General features: G+C 51.7%; 2 protein-coding genes across 2 annotated transcripts in view; one reads left to right on the forward strand and one right to left on the reverse strand.

Moving 5' to 3' along the window:
• Positions 1-11,865, reverse strand: part of strn (striatin, calmodulin binding protein) — a 25,650-nt gene extending 13,785 nt beyond the window's left edge. Inside the window, exons 1-4 of the mRNA XM_077023592.1 lie at positions 11,431-11,865; positions 1,589-1,692; positions 196-269; positions 1-69 (exon numbers count right to left, since the gene is read on the reverse strand). The exon at positions 1-69 is cut by the window's left edge and continues 13 nt beyond it. Of these exons, the coding sequence (XP_076879707.1) occupies positions 1-69; positions 196-269; positions 1,589-1,692; positions 11,431-11,640 (457 nt within the window). The 5' untranslated portion in view covers positions 11,641-11,865. The remainder of the gene's footprint in view (positions 70-195; positions 270-1,588; positions 1,693-11,430) is intronic.
• Positions 11,866-12,299: 434 nt separating this feature from the next.
• Positions 12,300-13,338, forward strand: map1lc3c (microtubule-associated protein 1 light chain 3 gamma). Its single transcript, XM_077023593.1, has 4 exons — positions 12,300-12,488; positions 12,597-12,652; positions 12,728-12,834; positions 12,971-13,338. Exons 1-4 carry the CDS (start codon positions 12,431-12,433, stop codon positions 13,158-13,160), a joined length of 411 nt encoding a protein of 136 aa, XP_076879708.1. The 5' UTR covers positions 12,300-12,430; the 3' UTR covers positions 13,161-13,338.
• The last annotated feature ends 6,163 nt before the right edge of the window (positions 13,339-19,501 follow it).

Raw genomic sequence — 19,501 nt, forward strand, 5'->3', positions numbered from 1 at the left:
GTCTTCCCTGCTTCCAGCTGAGCTGACTGTTGGGCGGCTCAGGAAGCGCCTCGTTCTCGTTCCCATCGTCTGGAAGGGAGGGGAAGGGGGCAAAGGTCATCAGCACCACACAGGCCACACCCTCTTATCTTTCAGCATTCCTTGCGCAACCCACGCAAAACTCTCCGTTTGGCACTCAGACGGGCTTTGACCTACCTGAGTCATAGCTCGGCGGCTTCATGTCTCCCTGCAGCAGCTCGGTGCCGTACTTCAGCTTGTGGTACTTCGCCCTAAAAACAGAGAAGGTTTTAGTGGCGCTGTTGCCAAGGCTACAGCAGAACGCCCACTTGGCACTCTGACACCGTCTAGGACGCTTTGCTGATTGATTCTATAAATTGTGCACGCTGTGCTGGAGGATTGAAGAGTGCTGCTCATCACATGAGCAGCCTGGTCACATGACCGCGGTCCGCACAGCTCCGGTAGACAGGGCGGGACGGGCGAGATGCCCACACGCCCTGGGCGGCATGGCCGACACCACAGTCTCGGCAAACGGACCAAACGCAGCACAAGCAAGAGGGTAACCGCGTCTGGCATCTGCCGAGCCGCTCTGGGAAAGGGCGGGAACCCAAGAGGAAGGAGAGGGCAGAGACGCAAGACCAAAGCAGGAGTATTCGCAGCAGCTCAAACGACGGGTCCTTTGCTGCAGCAGGTGGGTTTCTGTGGTTAAAAGCCTCACCATGGACCCTGGTCCTACACCACTTCAGCCTGACCTGGGACCAAGAATGACTCATAATCTGCTACAACAGTGTTAGACAGATGGAGAGAGATGGAGGGGGAGAGAGAGGGAGAAAGAGAAAGAGAGACAAATATAGAAAGAAATGGAAGGGAGGAAAAGACAAAGGTTGCTAAGAGTGGGAGAGGAGAGAGAGAGAAAGAGAGAGAGAGAGAAAGAGAGAGGCAGAGACACAATCGTGAGATGGAGAAAGCAACAGAGGCAGAGAGAGTTTCAATGAGATTTTAGAGGTGCTAGAGAGAGAATGCAAGAGGAACACACTGAGAACGTATGATAAATGACCAAGTCAAAAAGCGCTCAATCAAAGGAAAATGTAAAGTGGAAATTATGCTCATGAAATTGAAAGCATTCTTTGTGTACAGGGAAAAGTGTTATAATGAGGGCTGATGGTGGTTGGGTGGTGTTGGGATGGGTGGGGTTGTAGGAGATGTTGGCATGGGTGGTGGTGTGGTGTGGATGGGTGTTGGATGGGTGGTGTGGGCGGGTACTGGGTGGTGGTGTGAGCGGGTACTGGGTGGTGTGGTGAGTGCTGGGTGTGGTGTGAGTGGTGGTTTGGTGTGGGTGGTGGTGTGGTGGGTGGGTACTGGGTGGTGCTGTGGGGTATTGTGGTGTGGGCGGGTACTGGGTGGTGGTGGTGTGGGTGGTGGTGTGGGCGGGTACTGGGTGGTGGTGTGGGGTATTGTGGTGTGGGCAGGTACCGAGTGGTGGCGTGGGCGGGTACTGGGTGGTGGTGTGGGGTATTGTGGTGTGGGCGGGTACTGGGTGGTGGTGTGGGGTATTGTGGTGTGGGCGGGTACTGGGTGGGCGGGGTCTCACCTCTCCTGCTTCAAAGCGTACTCCAGCATCTTTATCCTCCTCACCAGATCTTTCTTCAGGTTCTCCTGACCCTTCCTCTCCCCCTGCAGGAAGGCAATCTGAGCCTGACACACACACACACACACACACACACACACACACACACACACACACACACACACACACCTCATGAGTTCTCAGGTTCTCAAAGCATTCTACCATCTTCCAGGAGTGACGCACGTCTGGGGTGAACAGCAGTCTGGGTGCAGGCAGCCACACTCCACCTCCCGATGCTCTGGGTTGGTATTAGCAACGAGGACAGAGTGTGCAACAAGACTCGTGCCAGAAAAGTTACGCCAGATTAGAGCCGCCAGCCTCACTCGTGTTCCACAGCGGACGCAGCTACACGCTCCTCTAAAGGTCAACTCGCTAGGCCACAGAAAGGCCAGGACAGCCAGTGTTTTCCTCTCAGCTCCTCAATGCTCGTTTATGGACGTTGTGTGGCTTCTGGACTCTGTCCACAGCATCTTGGACAAAGGGCCCATCTGCTGTTTAATGGCTGCCTATGTGTTGGGTTGAATTAGTGCCCAAACAAAGAGGGATCAGGATTAATCAGATTTAGCACACCCATAAAGCTACCAGCAAACACAAACAACCACACCCATGGGCTCACCCAGACTTGTGTGTGTGTGTGTGTGTGTGTGTACACGCGCAAAATGCTTTCACTGAGCTCTGGCATATACAGCACCCTGCCATCTGTAGGCTAGAGGTACAGAGATTCTCTTTTCAGACACTAACTGCTGTTATGTAGCCTTCATGCTACCGTTACGCCATTACGTGAAAGTTTTGTAGCTTTTACGCTTTCCTTACGCATCCTTTACGCTACAAACTCTGTTTGGTTCATCATGTACGCTGGTGAGGAGACAGCAGGAGGATAATGTGTTCCTCACCGACGCCTCACACACAACTGTGGGCATTAATTGGTTATTACCTCATATTATCCATCCATGTTAATACAAGTCCTATGCATATTTGTTGCTGTTCCTCTAGACGCAGGACCTTTTGAGTAGAACACGTCACGCTCCAGAGGAAGGTCACGACCTTTAAACCTTGCCCTCTGCATTGCAAGCATGGGCAGCATGGTCATGCCCGTATGCAGGGTTGCAGAGGCAGCTGGTACAGTGCCAGCGAGGGCAAATACCACACTCCCTCGGCAAACTCTCAGTTTGAAGGCAGGCGTGACGCGTGGCCGCTGCAGACGACCTGCAGGGCGGCCCATTAACGCTGCAGGACCCAGCTGGGGTCGTGGAAGGTCAGTTGACCCCCCCTCCACAATGACCAGGGAGAAAGAGGCTGAAACGGGGGGAGGAATCGCCGATGTGGAGGGGGTGTGACCTAAATGCAGAGGGAAACTGGGTAACCCAATTGATTATCACTCACTCCATTTCCCATTTTAAGCCCGCAGAGTTCTATTAAAAGAACGGGGGTGTGTTTGGCGAAGCTCTCCGCCAACACAGCATGTGGTGCAAGCAGGAAGCTCGGAGTTTCCATCGGAAATATTCACGGCAACACACACACGCAAACATGCTAGCACGGCTTCTCCCGCGCCAAACATGCTAGCACGGCTTCTCCCGCGCCAAACATGCTAGCACGGCTTCTCCCGCGCCAAACATGCTAGCACGGTTTCTCCCGCGCAAAACATGCTAGCACGGCTTCTCCCGCGCCAAACATGCTAGCACGGTTTCTCCCGCGCAAAACATGCTAGCACGGCTTCTCCCGCGCCAAACATGCTAGCACGGCTTCTCCTGCGCCAAACATGCTAGCACGGCTTCTCCCGCGCCAAACATGCTAGCACGGCTTCTCCCGCGCCAAACATGCTAGCACGGCTTCTCCCGCGCCAAACATGCTAGCACGGCGCCGAGTCTGGTGCTCTTTGTCCAAGACGACATCTATGACGAGGACATGAAAAAAAGTTTGACAGAAGCAAAATTCAGTGATTATAAAGGTGAGGGTATGTGGAGGAACAGATCACGTGTGACACAGGGTCAACAAGGTTACCCCCCCCCCCCCCCACACACACACACACAACCCGTTAAAAGAGGCGTGTGCGTGTGACCCTTCCCATTTTCCTCTGCTTCTGCAGCCTGATGGGCAGTTTGCGGACACGCGTCCTCTGCACGGCGGCGAGGAAAAGCCCTGGAATGTGGCCTGTGCTGATGACTCAGAGTGGCTCCCTGACGCTCGGCGGCGAGAAAACAGCAAACGCAAACACCGCCGCGCTCCACTCCCTCACCGAGGAAATTACCCGCTAAATCGCACTCGCGTCTCCTTCAGACAGCCGGGGAGCCGTTTAGGTGCCCTCAATAATACCGTCGCTCAGCACTCTGAGTGCTTCTCGTGCCGTTTCCTTGCAGGCAGCGGCTGTGCAGGCCACGGAGAATCCGGGAGAGCCGGTTTAAATTCTCCTCTGGGACTTCAAGCTCCGTGGCTGCTCCCGAGAGAGGACGAGCTCATTTTCGCTTTTGTCTGTGCGAGAGGCCTACCAAAGCCTCCACGGGAAGTGCCAGAGGACAACATGGTCTTTTTCCACCGACGAGAGAGGAAGGAGAGGAGTAGAGAACGGGAGACACGAAGCAGAAGTGGGTGGAGGCGTAGGGGAGGTCAGGAATAGCTCGGTGACGTAGCTCCAAACCCACACACTTCACCTTGAGACGGTCTCTGACAGGTCTGTCACGGAGAGCGGCGTGTCTTATTGCATAGAGGCACAGTTCTCTCTGTGTATAGAGCAAAGGCCCGAGTGTGTGCGTGTGTGCTCGCGTGCGTGTGGTGGGGGGGCAGGAAGGAAGCTCTTGGGGTAATGAGCCCCCGATTACACCCGCGCGGCTCAGAGCAAGTCAGCAGCTGCACGTTGACGTTTGCTCGTATCTTTGCTCTCGCGGAAGTGCTTGCGTAGAGCGGAGGAAGCGCTCAGACACGCAGCTCTGAGCACGCAGGAGAGGCTGGGTCGTGCTTCGCCGATCGCCACAGGGCACGCCCGACGGACGACACGGACCCCTGAAGTCAGAGGGCCCGTCCCTGCCGGAGGGGATGTTGCGGCCTGGGCAGGCGCCACACTTTTAGTCGGTCACTGCCCACATGGAATGTCTCACGCACATGTGTGCTAGTGCCTGACCTGAACGCCTCACGCTAGACTGCTATTGCAGAGAAAGAGAGAGAGAGAGAGAGAATCCACACAAGTGTATGTATGTGTCTGTGAAAGAGAGAGAAAGAATGTGAGTGCAAGAAAAATATCTTTCAAAACAAAACTCCGCATCACTTGAGTGATTTATGATCCGACAACAGCAGTTTCTCTGGGGGAAGCAGAGAACATCCCCGCCATAAATCTGTCAAACGCCCTAGAGCAGGTCCGAGACGGAGGTCCAGGGAGAACCCTCGCTCTCTCTGCTCCGGAAATCCTCGCCGATAATCAGCTGAGCGAGGCAACCAGCGAAGAGCCCACGACTGACCTCAGAACAGTGGGACAAGCTTGAACCTGCAGGAAGAACCCTCAGGCAGGGACCCGTTGCGGCTCGACGGAGGAGTGCGTCCGTAGCACAGGGGCGGGACAAGAACCTCGGCTCTGCGCGCCTGTGGGTGGTGGCTGGACCACAAACAACTCGCTCAGTTAAAACAGCAACACCACTAGGAACGGGTCATTGGCGGGTCACCTGCCAATATCTTCTCGGGTGGAATGGCAGAAGGACGTGGAAGCATGCCAGTATGTGCCTTCAAAAACATCGTTCAAAAAGGTTTCCATTCAGTGGCATGATGGGTAGAAGACCTCTTAACGTGCCGTGGGGGTGTATTCCGATGGGCTTTTACAGAAAAGCTTAGGATGGAAAAGCTACTAGTACCATACTAGTTATCTGGATGTGTATCCTGGGATCCTGGGAGAAGAACCTCCAGAGCAAACGGGCGGATATGAAGCTCTGCTCTGCGTCCTCTGCCGATGCCACTTTCAGGCCTCTGGGACAGAGTCTACAGACTCCACGGAGACGCCAGGCTGGATGAGGTCATCACCTCGGCCCTCGAAACTCAATTACCGAAGGCGTGATGATCACCCCAGTGGGGGAGGGGGCAGGATTTAAGAGGTCGAACACTTCAGAATTTCGTGAAGACGACCGATTTGGAAAAATGTGTGAGAATTGGTCGAATTGGTTTTCATCTGGCTTCTCATTGTAGACACTGTTGCAAAGCAGCGCTGCAGGAACCCAGAGCCCAGACCACTAACAAGCAAGCAGTGGGTGACAGCAGCACGGAAAAACATGCAGCAATGACACGAGGAGGAGAAATAACGCTCCTCTCTGGGGGATGCTTGAAGGCTTTTACACCCTACATAGCAACCCACGCAGGACGCCAGCTAATGCTTTATAGCTTAGAGAGCGCACTACATAGGGTGCACTACATAGGGTGCACCACATAGGGTGTTAGTTAATAGAGAATCATGTATGTATGGATGTATGGACTCTACGTGCGTCCTCGTTCCGAACATGTGACAAAAACCCCTCGGGCATCTGGAGGGAACGCTACCGCCTCACGGACCGTTTGGAAATTCAAATGGTGAATCACACCATTTAAGACGGCGCCCACGTGGATTCTGCCCCAGCGGCGGAGAGAGATGTTGGAGGGAAGCTCGCCAGGTACACGGAGGCTTGGATGCTCTCAGCGAGGACGTTGGTGGGGGATTATTCTTACATAGGTGTGAAGCACTGCCAGTGACTTCTAAGCAGCACAGCTTGGTGTTGGGGTGTGAAGGCAGGTTTGAGTGCATGGAAATACGGAAATATCAGAGGCGGTGCTGCGATGGCATGCCCCTCTGCCTGGGGCCAGATTAGGATTGAGCTAACAAACGGGAAATACGAAAACAATTCCGCAAAACACCCCTGCCTACGCAGCCCAAACAACAGGTCCTAACTGCCCCACCCACTCCACATCTCACCTACAGCACATCTTCCCACGTCCGTCCGCTCAACTACACCCTTTACACGGACTCCAGGCGTCTGAGCGGAGGCCGGAGACAGGAGAGACAGGTGGAGATGGAGGGAGTCAAAGGGGAGATTATGAGAGATGAGAAGAGACCGTGGGAACTCACGTCGTGTGGAGAGTGATCGGAGTACGCAGAGTTTTATGAGAAACGCTGCACTCTTGGCGACATTCCTCCTAGAACCACCACGAGACGGCTTAAGGTGTTAAGACGGCTAAGTCCTGAGAGCTAACCGCTAATAAAGCCGAAATCAAAGGGAACACGCCATAAAGTCACTGCTGCTGGGAATGAGCTTGGTTACTGTAGGATTACAGAACCCAATGCTATTTTAAGCTCACCGACGAGTGATATTGATCGACTGAATGAAGTTCCGTGAGCTAAGGTGAAGAAAACACAGCCACCCAGCTGCAGTGATACCAGAGGATGCCTGACTGCCCATCTCCACCACAGTGGAGGTGAACCTGATACACTAACTGGGCTGTGGTTCTCCTCATCTCCACCACTGGAGGGGAACCTGATACAGTAACTGGGCTGTGGTTCTCCTCATCTCCACCACTGGAGGGGAACCTGATACAGTAACTGGGCTGTGGTTCTCCTCATCTCCACCACTGGAGGGGAACCTGATACAGTAACTGGGCTGTGGTTCTCCTCATCTCCACCACTGGAGGTGAACCTGATAGAGTAACTGGGCTGTGGTTCTCCTCATCTCCACCACTGGAGGGGAACCTGATACAGTAACTGGGCTGTGGTTCTCCTCATCTCCACCACTGGAGGTGAACCTGATAGAGTAACTGGGCTGTGGTTCTCCTCATCTCCACCACTGGAGGTGAACCTGATAAGAGTAACTGGGCTGTGGTTCTCCTCATCTCCACCACACTGGAGGTGAACCTGATACAGTAACTGGGCTGTGGTTCTCCTCATCTCCACCACACTGGAGGTGAACCTGATACAGTAACTGGGCTGTGGTTCTCCTCATCTCCACCACACTGGAGGTGAACCTGATACAGTAACTGGGCTGTGGTTCTCCTCATCTCCACCACACTGGAGGTGAACCTGATACAGTAACTGGGCTGTGGTTCTCCTCATCTCCACCACTGGAGGTGAACCTGATACACTAACTGGGCTGTGGTTCTCCTCATCTCCACCACTGGAGGGGAACCTGATACTGTAACTGGGCTGTGGTTCTCCTCATCTCCACCACTGGAGGGGAACCTGATACTGTAACTGGGCTGTGGTTCTCCTCATCTCCACCACTGGAGGGGAACCTGATACTGTAACCGAGCTGTGGTTCTCCTCATCTCCACCACTGGAGGGGAACCTGATACTGTAACCGAGCTGTGGCTTTCTGCTGCTTCCATGGGTCCCCTGCCTGAACCATCTCTGATGTAAACGATAATCTCCTTGTCTGCTTCTCTCTCTCTCACAGAAACACACATGTAAAAAAAATGCACACCAATACAAAATATGCACGCACGCACAGGCACGTGAAACATGGCTGACCCTCCTCTTCAGTGGTGGTCCTTCTCTGAGCCTCACAAAGTTTGACACGCCTGCTCAGACCGATTCGTTCAACCGTGGACGTGGCGCTATAAAAGACCACCTCTGGGAAGTAAATCTGGAGACGCTGACCTTTGGCTAATTGGTGGATCAAAGTACTACTGCACAAGCGGTCAGTCTGGTCCAGTTCAGGTTAGAGCAGGACTACCCACCGCCAAACATCTACATGTGGAACCCCAGCTGGCTGCCCAGAGCTACAGCAGGAGTGGAAACACTACGCCTTCACTACTCCTCTTTACAGCCGTGTAAACAGGAGCGAATACAAGTAGCGACTTGCACTGGAGGAAAGGTTCCCTTCTGTTCACGTGATCCTGTCTGAGAACGCTGGCTGAGCCAAGGGCGGGGCGGGGAGGAACCGCCGTGTGGGCGGTGGAGGTAGAGCAGGACTCCACACACACACACACACACACACACACACACACACACACACACACACACACACACACACACACACTTGTTCGCCAAAGCAGAGTATGCAGTAAAGGGGCAAATAAAGACACATGTGGAGCAAACGTTCTGACAGTGAAGGGGTGAGGGAGAGAGACAGAGAGAGCAGCCAGGGTTACTTATGACAGGAGACGCAGGCTGGCACACAGTGTGCTGCTCTGATGGAGAGAGGCCCTCCTGACATCACCAGCACAGTCAAAACAGGTACACACACACACACACACACAGGCCTCTCTTTCTCTCACATTCCAGTGTAAGAGAACATATTCACATCTGCGCAGTGTATTGATCCTTACAGTTTGGAGATCGCTGATCGATACTCGTCTTTGTTGCCTACTGATGTTGCTAAACATGATATGCAAATGGGCCCTCGAGCAAACAGCAATTTTGATTCTGCCGAAAGCAGGCTGAGCGCTCCCCGACGCTCCGCACGAACGCTCGGTGGGTGGAACGGAGAATCAGGCACTCTCGTGTTCTGTAACCTTAAACCAGGTCACATCGTTCTTTAACTACGTTACGTCAAGGGTTAACCAGTGTAATTAATACACCTCAAGACTGATCTTCATTGCTGTATATAGCAACACGTTTGTCCTGTAATATTAAAATCACTTTAAAAGTACAGGGAGAGAGTGAGTGAGTGAGTGAGTGAGAGAGAGGGGCACACGGATGAAAAGATGCCAAGCTGAATTAATGGGGGGATATTCAGCAATAGTTATGTGACGTAGCCACAAGCCCACACTCCTCCCGCAGGACTGCCTCACTGCCTCCGACAGGCCCGTCTCGAGGCGCGGCAGGGACCGGCTAAGGCAGGAGCCGCCGCTTAGCCGACAGCCACGGTGCGTGGAGAACCAAACCTGCTGGAGGGACCAGACCCAGTGTTGCAGTACTAAAACCAGTATGGCTGAAACATTTCCTCCTTCCCTAATCCCTTATCCCTATATTTCCTCATTTATATATTTAGATGCAAGATATACAGAGAGAGAGAGAGAGAGAGAGAGAGAGAGAGAGAGAGAGAGAAACCAGGGAGTGAGAGAGAAAGCTATGCAGTGCAGAAGAATGAGTCACCATGGAGATGAGCTTGTAAATCCCAGCTAACACTGGCTAACCCTGAAACCCCCAGGTGCGAGACACAAGCAGCAAATGCTCAAATGTCATAAGTGTGCGGGCACCACAGACCACAGAACCAGTTTCCTAAAAGCCTCCGGGCTTAATAATCAATCAGTATTTACACAACGAGCTGCCAATATATTATTTAACAGATTATGATTACCACTATCCTGTGAGAAGACAAACGACTCTCTGGCTGGGAAAAGCAGTCGTGCGAGATGTTAACCGAGTGGCTGAGTGCAGACTTGAGTCCACGTGACGTCTCTACCTGTTCACCACTTTTGTTGAAGGAAATTCCAAACCAGGTCAGGTGTGCGAGTTACCTAACTGAACATTTGGGAAATTATACTACATGGTGTCCATCTGTAGATGCAGGTGACCCTTTAAATGTCATCTTAGTTGAAGCAATAAAGGAAAACAAAAAAACTAAACGATCCCCGTGTCAAAGGCATCTAATCCACAGGGGCGTTAATCCTTAATCCTATTCTCTTTCCCACGCTGTATCAGAGACGCTCTGGCTGCTCCGCTGAAAGGCGGGAGAAACGCTGGTAGCCGCAGGCCGAGAGGAAGACACCGGCCAGGCCCTCTCCCACCGCCACGGCCTCCTTTACCAAACCTGGCGTCTCCTTTGCCCAGTCCAGCAGTCAAACGTAGTCTCCTCTCCATCAGCTAATGCTGCACCCCTGCTTTTGAGTGCATGTAGATGTAATAAGCATTGGTTTGTAAACTTCTTTTTCCAGAGTTAGTGATGCACAAAGACTTAAAAGGGCATCACACCAGTAATGTAAGACTCGAATGTATCACTGGTCTTTGTACCAGAGTATCTAAAGGCCAGAGTATCTCAAATGGCACGGACACTGTGAGACGCGCAGCTGTCTAGGAAGAATACGGTGCTGTTAGACTGGGACATAAAAGGTGTTTGTTGACCATTTTAACCAATATCCTTATATGCCCCCTGTCAAGGTCTGTGACTGCGTGCTGAAAGGGTATAGCGGAGGTATCAAATCGTCAGCCTGGTTAACCAAAATAATTAATACACTGTTCATGTTATGCATCTTTATTGCAGCTGAATGTATTCAGTGTATTGAATGGTATTCAAGCCGAAACACACAGTGGGTCGGTGTGCATCACTGGTGTCACACGTCTGCTTTGGTGTTTCATATCTAGTTGCTTACAAACCCACCTCAATCTGCAGCACATCTTAGTAAAACCGTGGAAAATAAATACAAATAAAGCCACGGAGACAAAGAATTCGACCTCGACTCGTATTCCTTCGGAAAAAAATCCCAATTGTGTCACGACAGGTACGGATCACGAACCGGTTGTGTGAGTTACGAGCCCGACACAGTTAGCGAGCCGGGGACATTTTTGGAATTCCTGCACAGACCCGTCGCACACAGCGCGGAGCTCGGCTAGACCAATCCGGGTCTCACCCGAATCTCACCCGGGACTCTTCCCCGGCTCACAGAACCTCCTTCGGAGAGCCAAGGACGGCGAACAGGCCCCTAAATGAAGAAAAAGTTGAGCTACTTCCACGCCGCGGCCGGCGGAAATTTCGCAAAGCTCACCCAGCTGAACGTCTCCCCCATCCAGCTGCGTGACTGTACGGAGGCACCAGTGAGCTGTGACAACCAGGCGGAGAAAGTGTCGCCTCTCCGAGTGGAGCACCGCATAAAACACACCCGAAAACCACCATCAAATATATATCCGTGTGTGTGTGTGTGTGTACCTGCAGCTCGGCCCGATCCACTTCCCACTGCGCTCGTTCCACCTCGAAACGGGCCCATTCGTGCTGCAGAAAGTGCAGGATCCCCGGGATACTGTATTGCGCCCTGGCGGCTTCTCCGCCTCCGACGTCGCCCGGCTGCGGCGCCTTCACGCCCGCGGGCAACACGGAGTTGTTGTTGAAGAACACGCCGGGGCCGGCCTGCTCGTCCATGGCCAGGCCAGGAATGTGCGCTCCGCTCGCCCAGACTGGCACGACGCTTCGTCGGATGGCTCCGCTTTGACGCCGCTGTTTAACGAGTTACAATATCCGCTTCACTACTCGAAGAGGAGGAGGAGGAGGACAGGGGGGAAAACAAACAACTGGCCTACCGACAGCTCTCTCTACTGGGCAAGTAAATTCAAAACGAGTAATCGGTTGTTATTTCGTGACGTTAGCGGCGAGCTCACGCCCACAGACGGAGCGGAGGGCCCCGTCAACACGCTCCACTCTGGTTGGCTACAACAAAACAACTCCGATCGTAAACAACCAATCGGATACGAATGCATTGAGAGCTGCTCGCTACGCATGATGGGACTTGTGGTTTAGTTTCAACAGGCCTATGATTTTTTTTTTTTTTAACCAATACCACATACCAAAATTCAAACACATTTTAAGTTCAGTTTCAACGAATCTTTCATTGTGACTTTAATTTAAGGCCTGATGTACTGATTAAGAAACATTACACTTTAGACAGTAAGACAAATAAAATGCCTTTTGATTAGCAGGTTTGAAAAATCTTTTTGACAGATAAAAGAGGTTATTGCTAAAAGAGGTTCGACGAACCTCCTCACTCTGGAAGGAGTGGAAAGGCAGTAGGCCTATGGGTTGGATCAGGCCGCCGGTGGCCGTCATACGTCACCACAACTTGCACTATTTAATTTGGGTTAGGTGGGCTTCATGAGCAATTAGTGTAAGCAGGTCAGAGGCCGTGGGAAACTCGCTGAGGAGAGAAAATCTCGCTATGGCTCCATTTGAGAAACCCAAACATCCCAAGCCTTTCAAACAGAGGAAAAGTTTTGGTAAAACTGTTTTCGCTTTTATGTAGGCTAAAGGTTGTAGTAGATCATCACGTAGCACAATGTAAGACTCTGTGACATCCTTCTAACGACATGTTTTTTTATGAACAGCATTGCGAAAACAAGAGGTGGCAGGAATCCGAACCAAGTTTCCTACTAAAGTTCCGGTGAGATCTAGAACGATAGAAGCTGGTGTTTTGGTTAAAGTATTATTTGTGCTTAAACAACTCGTTATCTTCTAGGTGATAATTGAACGATACCATCGGGAAAAATATCTCCCACCCTTGGATAAAACAAAGTTTCTTGTTCCACAAGAACTCACCATGACCCAGTTCGTTACCATCATTAGGTACGTTCATTTTTTTTTCGTAAGTGTTGTCCAAGTTTAAGTATTTGTTTGCTACGTCTTTGCAACATCACTAAAATGGAAGCATTTGCCTATCTACCCCATTTACAAACTGTCGTTTTTTATTCTTGCCCTTCAGAAACCGAATGACCCTCATGCCCAGCCAAGCCTTCTATTTGCTCATCGACAACACGGGCATCGCTAGCATGTCGCTGACCCTGGCACAGGTGTACAACGACCACAAAGACGAGGATGGGTTCCTCTACATGACATACGCGTCTCAGGAAATGTTTGGACATTGTGAAAACGCCACTGAATCATCACGATAAGAACCATCCGGAATGATTTTTTGGAAAAAAAGTTACACGTGTTTAAAGAATCTTTCCTTTACCAGCCTACATTTTAGGCATATTTAAGACTGTTTTGTATATAGTGTTGATTTTTTAAAGGATTGTGTATTTCGTGCCTGTATGTTTTAATCAACAAAGTAATAAATTGTACTAGTCACTTGTTTCGTCAGTCACTAGAGGGCAGCATTGAATTGGAGCAGAAGGGCTAAGAAAATTGAAAGGCAATTCGGGGCTACGGTGATTAATAGGAGCACAGCACTGGGTAACTAAATTTGCTTTCTTTATTACTGCTGGTACTTGTCCATGGCTATGTATACATATTTGGCAGGTAATATCTAATATAAAACGTGGAGACCCTTGCAGTTCTATAGTACAATTCGTATCACCTTGTCTAGAAAGTCATGACCAGCATTAACAAAGCAGATGCAATTTCATTAGCAAATGATCGCTTCTGTTTACACACCGTTTGCTCTTTGGATCGGTGCTACAGATAAAGTACTGCTGAGGGTGTGGAAGTGACGCAAGATGTGTGCTAAATACATTTGTACGTGGGTTGCCACATCTCGGAGGTTATTGCACAGGCACGATGACTTGTGGCGCAGATCTTTCGCTTTGTAGAAGTGAAGTTTCCACCACAAAATGGGAGCGTGAGTAAATAAAAATGACCCGCAGATGGCGCACTTGAGCTGCCAAATATGACCTGGATGCAGGAAGACTCGTGCTGTATTAAATCAACATTTCTCTTGGGCACTTGATGGCTTGGCTCGGTACCTGGGAAGGTATTTATGTTTAACAAGTATAGCAGTAGCGTGTCCTCGGGGAGGCTTTCCTGAAATGTTTCATTTGGTTTGCATGATTCATTTGGTTTGTTTGTGGAGAAGTTGGCATGTTTATGTGAATGGTATAGGTGAGGGACGGCATCTATTATGTGAAGTGTTTGGTATTTTCTACGTATATGCATAAAGTCACTTCCCAGTAGGCACTTAAATTTAGCTATTCAAACAAAGCAGTACGTTGGCCGCCTGCTTTCCCGTTATCTGCAGTGTTACAGCAGTGAGCCTGCTGACGAAGCAGCATCTCAAAGGCCATGTCAGCTCTCCCCTCGCTCAAAATGATCCAGTGGTGTTTACAGCGTTGCTGTTGGGGATGGAAAACTCCGCCGCCCTCAGTGGTGAGACGCGGCTGGCTGTTATGGCGAAGGGTTTAACGCACCAGTGCAAACTACAACAGCAGATGAGCTTTGAAACCCAGACTCCCCGAGTCAGTGAGGCCAGCGTCGGGCCAGATTTTTACAAAGGCCCGTTTGAAAACCCACGTCCTGCTTCCCGTTGGCGGAAGGCAGCGACCGAGACGCTCCTTTATCCAAAAACACACAATTTCTTGCATCAAAACCAAATATTTATTGCCCCACAGAAGGCTTCTCCGGTGCTATGACGATGATAGGTCACATTTATTAGTATGTGTGAATGTCCGAGAGAGTCACTCAGACCCGCAGCGCTTCCATTTCACGGCGCATACGGTCCCCGTGTCCCTATTTTGTTTGTGTCTGTAGTTCTAATAATACGTGATGGACGCGTTACACACATCAGAGATGTTTCTGCGTTCTTCCTCTGCGCCCCCCGGCTCCATTTGTTTATGCTATGCGAGGGTGTGGGCAGCTAATAGCATTCTGACAGCTGAGGGGAAAACCTGCTAGAACCCCCCCCCCCCCCCCCCCCCCCTGTGTGCCACTCTGCAGACAAACACTTAATTGTGTCTGGTGCCAGCCGGGCTCATGCAGTGCCATAATTAGCAGGCTGCCAACACAGTAATGCCAATCCTTCAAATACGGGCACCGACAGAGGTTTTGTGTGCGTGCGTGTGTGTTTTTGAAACTGAATTGTGACAGTGTCTGACTGGAGACAGCCTCTAATTCCTCTGCTCGTTGCTTTGAGCGTCCTTCCATCTGTCCTCTGCTAGATTGCACCCAGCAGAGCATGCGACCGTACCGAGAGGCGCCCAGCCATTACTAGCTGTGACCCCCAGGCAAGCTGCCGAGGCTTCTTTACCCAGTACTGAACACCATGTGCACTACCATCAGGATTCAGTTCCCTCATCATCGAGGCTGCAAATCCCTGTGCACTCCAGTCGAGTTGGAGTCCGTGGCTAAGTGCGCGGCTGTGGGTGCGGTTACTGATGCCGTGTGCTGGCTGGCTGGGTGCTGGTTCTTTCATTATGCCCCTGATCTCTTGCTTGTCTCAGCTGTGAGCAGACAAGTCATTCCTTCTCATCAGAGTTGTTTCTTCTCTGCTTCTGGAGCCTCTCGGGCCACCGGGCTGCCCAATAGACGCACTCTTAATTGTGTATCTCTCACCCCCAAGATGCATTGCCTTGCATCGAGACCCTCCAGTGGGTGAGAGGGCGGAGCTACGCAGCCGGTGACTGGGGTCGAGTGAGGCGTGGGCCCGGACCTTAGGAACGGAGCCGAGGGAAACGCCGAGCTGCTCCGCTGTACCGGGGCGTAGCCGACGCCGTCCACATGTCACGCCACGTGCTAGAGGAGGGAGGAGATCACGGGCGTGCAGCCGTGTGACTTCCTACGGGCTGTGTGAGCAAAAGAAGAGAGAAAAGGCTCGTTCTGGTCTGGATACGTCAGCACACCCCGCGGGCTGTCGCTACTGACATGCACGCCGCTCTTTCAGGTCGGAGAGCTCGAATTGCACGGGAACGCAGACTGCTGATTCAGTGCTCTCCCGTAATGAGAAGCAGTCTAGTGAACCCTAACAGAGAGCTAGCAAGGCAACGAGAAGCATGTACAGTCAGGCTCTTGTATGAGAATTTTCTTGGTTTATGGTTTTCACATTAGAAGAGTGGAATTCAAGCTCGTGACCCGTTTGAGCGCCGTGGGGGAACCGGGTTGAGTTCCTGCCCGCGTGACCTCCTCCCAGGTCTTCCTGTGTTCCAGACGACAGCAGCAGATGTGGAGCTTTCGGGCCGTTGAAGGGAGCGGGTCGTCTGCGGTTCTTCGACGCAGCGTGTCTGTTTCCTCTATTTACACTCCCGCTAGACCCCCCCGTCCTCCCCCGCCACGCTGGGAACAGTCTCCCGATAGGCCGCTCGGCTGGTCCGCACAAACCTCAACACCCAACACCCCACACACCACCCCCAACCCCGCCGCTGGCCACGTGACCCCTGAGGCTACAACTGGTGTTCTCCTCTTGTAAGGTGAAGCGGCGTCTTGGTCTTATATAGCAGCTTGCTCCTACGGGGAGACACATAAAAACACAACGTGGGCGGGTGTCAGGTGAGCAGGCGATTAGTAATGTCTGCGTGTACATGTGGTGGGCTGCTGGTTTGTCGGGGCTGGATAAAGACCGTCAGTGTTCAGGCACATCGTGGCTTACTGGCTAAAGTCGGAGCGTCCTGTATGGTCCGAGTGTGCAGGTCGAGCACACGATGTAATGTCATGATGTCAGCTTGATCTTTGACCCTGCCTGACCCAGATTCTAAATGGCTGCATGTAAAAAATGGATGAAGACATTAATAATTGACTCGCTGTCTCTATGGAAACAGTAGGGCTATGACATTGACACCCCCCCTCCCCCCCTCTGGCCTCGTTCTAAGAGAGTGAAGCCCTCGTAACTAAGGCGACTGCAGACTGTCTCTGGTGAGAGAGATGCCCTCGTAACTAAGGCAATTGAAGACTATCTCTGTCGAGAGAAAAGCCCCTGTAACTATGAGGCCTGCAGACTGTTTCTGACTAGAGAGACACCCTCATAACTAAGGCAACTGCAGACTGTTTCTGACTAGAGAGACACCCTCATAACTAAGGCAACCGCAGACTGTCTCTTGTGTGAGAAAAGCCCTCGTAACTAAGGCGACGGCAGACAGTCTCTGGTGAGAGCAAAGCCCTTGTAACTAAGGCAACAACAGTCACCCCCCCCCCCCCCCCCCCCCCCCCCCATGTTTTTTTGACAAATCACTTACGTAGCACAAAGATGAATATTTCATAATGGTTCCTGGAGGACTGGAGGAAGAATGCATGATTATTTAATGGCTGTCGCGGTTAAATGAGCCAGACTGTTGAGGTAAATGGTTCATGAGCCACTGCGGTTCAGTGTGAGCACCACTAAGGCACTACTACTGGATCAGCACCAGTAAGACACTGCTACCGGTTCAGTACCAGTAAGACACTGCTACAGGTTCAGTTAAGCATTTCTCCTGAATGATGAAGGGGGAGTGTACTGAGCTGCTCACCGTACTCCACAGACGGGGTCAGGCCAACTGTGGATGCCGTCGACACACAACACTAGTGCTTATGTGCTTAAGGCAAAGCTTCCTGTGGCCCACATTAGGTTATCAGACATGAAAGAAATAAAAGAAATTCTCTGAAAAGCCAAATGTACTTTTAAATGTGGTTAGTCTATACACTCCCAAAGGCCCAAACACATACACTCACACACGCACACACACACACACAGGGCTTCACAGGGCTTTGCTGGAGGCCACAGGCACTGAACAAAGCCGTTCTGTGGCCAGCAGGACAGGTATCCAAATTTATGTCCCAGTATCCACCTACAGGGGGCAATGTTGCTCCAAGCAGAAAAGGTCATTACTAGCACATGAACATAGATTTTCTCTCTCTATCTATCTCTCACACACACTCCTATTCTCTCCCCATCTCCCTGTAACATTAACTCTCTCCTTGTATTAAATTTCACCGAGAGCCCTTGCATGTGAAAGCCACGCTGTTGCGTGTTCTGGCCTCAGAGGAAGCCCTTTGTCTCCCCTCTGGGTCGCGGCAGTCACACGCGCTAGCGGGCGCGGTAACGGCGAGGAGCCGTGGCGAACCCCCCCCCCCCCCCTCCGTCCAGGGGCCTCGTTACTCCCACCACATCACTGAAGCGTCCCCGTGGAAACGGACGGCGCGGGCGTCACAGGATGCCGTCGCTACTCTCGGCGTCAACGCGCTAATAACCGCGGCTAATGCATCGGCTAATGGACATGGGCGTGTAGTGCCTCCCCCATAAAAAAGGTGTGTGTGTGTGTGTGTGTGTGTTGGGGAGGGGCAGCCAAAGAGGGGTAACACCGTGAGCATTGAAAGCAGCCGATCTGTTGTTTATGTCCGGATTTACGGGGGAGATGGAAGAAGGCGACCTCTCACCATGCAAGGATGCCATGTGCCGCTGTTTTCATTCAAACTGTGTGGAACTCGGGGCATGATCACAGGGACTGTAGAGCAACGGCCCCATTGGCTAACACCTTACACAGCCGAAACATTCACTGCTTCGGCTGTCCACGACACCAAGGGTCGGGGCACACGAAAACACACACACACATACACACACACACACCTCACCTTGTATGACTTTTCTAGGCTGGTCAAATTGTTGACGATGCCGGTCCGAAGGCCCCTCAAATTAGCTGATGAATGGCCCCAAGTCAGACCACACGTAGGCCGGTTGGTTTGTTATTCCACTTCCTGTCCTGACACATGTCTGTGATTAACGCCAGAACTGCCTGGAAACAGCTCCCAGGAATCAACAGAATTGGAATTAGAAATCAGAACCTTCCGAGCTTGGTAGAAAATCAAAACGATCAGAGGATGGCTCTGTGGGATGGGTGCCATTTTGTCATTAAAGAAGGAGAGAAAATATATGGATTGACATCAAAGGTGGGAAAATAGGAGTCAGGGCTGGCCCTTCATAATGAGGTCATCATGATTGGGTAGGTTTTCCCCTCAGGTCAGAGGTCAAGGATGGCTTTCATTTTTCCATCGGCTCCAAAGCGCACAGCGTGCGGGCCTGAAAACCAGAATGCTTGGTTGAAAGAGGAGCGTGAGGCCATGCAATGATACCGTATTATTTCACACTTAAGAACCCCGTAGCTCAACGCACCTCCTGATTACTGCTCATTGTGATGTAAGCACCAGTCCAGGCCAGGTCTGCCACCTCATTGGACCAGACCTGGGAGCTTCACCCATTGTGATTGCGCCCTGATTGGCTCGTAGCCCAGGCCCCGATGAATAAACACTTCTATAGCAGTCAGCATCGGGTTTCAGCGTTACAATGTTCCTGATCTTTCTTGCCAGCTTTGGTGGAGATGTCTTTCAGCGGGGCTGAGGAGAGTACAGGCAGGGTAGGCGAACAGCGGGCGGGGAGGGTGGTGTTGAGTGGTATGGGGGCGTTGTTAGGTAATCAGATATGGCAAGCCGACTGGGATACAAACGGGCTGTGTCTCCGGGACACACCGTGTCCTATTCGCCCCAACCCCCACCCCCCACCCCCCCACTGCTTTCAGTCATGATGTCATCCGCTTCCCACGGGGCAGCGCTTCGGTTT

Source organism: Brachyhypopomus gauderio, chromosome 12 (assembly GCF_052324685.1).
Source record: "Brachyhypopomus gauderio isolate BG-103 chromosome 12, BGAUD_0.2, whole genome shotgun sequence".
In the NCBI taxonomy this organism is placed as follows: Eukaryota; Metazoa; Chordata; class Actinopteri; order Gymnotiformes; family Hypopomidae; genus Brachyhypopomus; species Brachyhypopomus gauderio.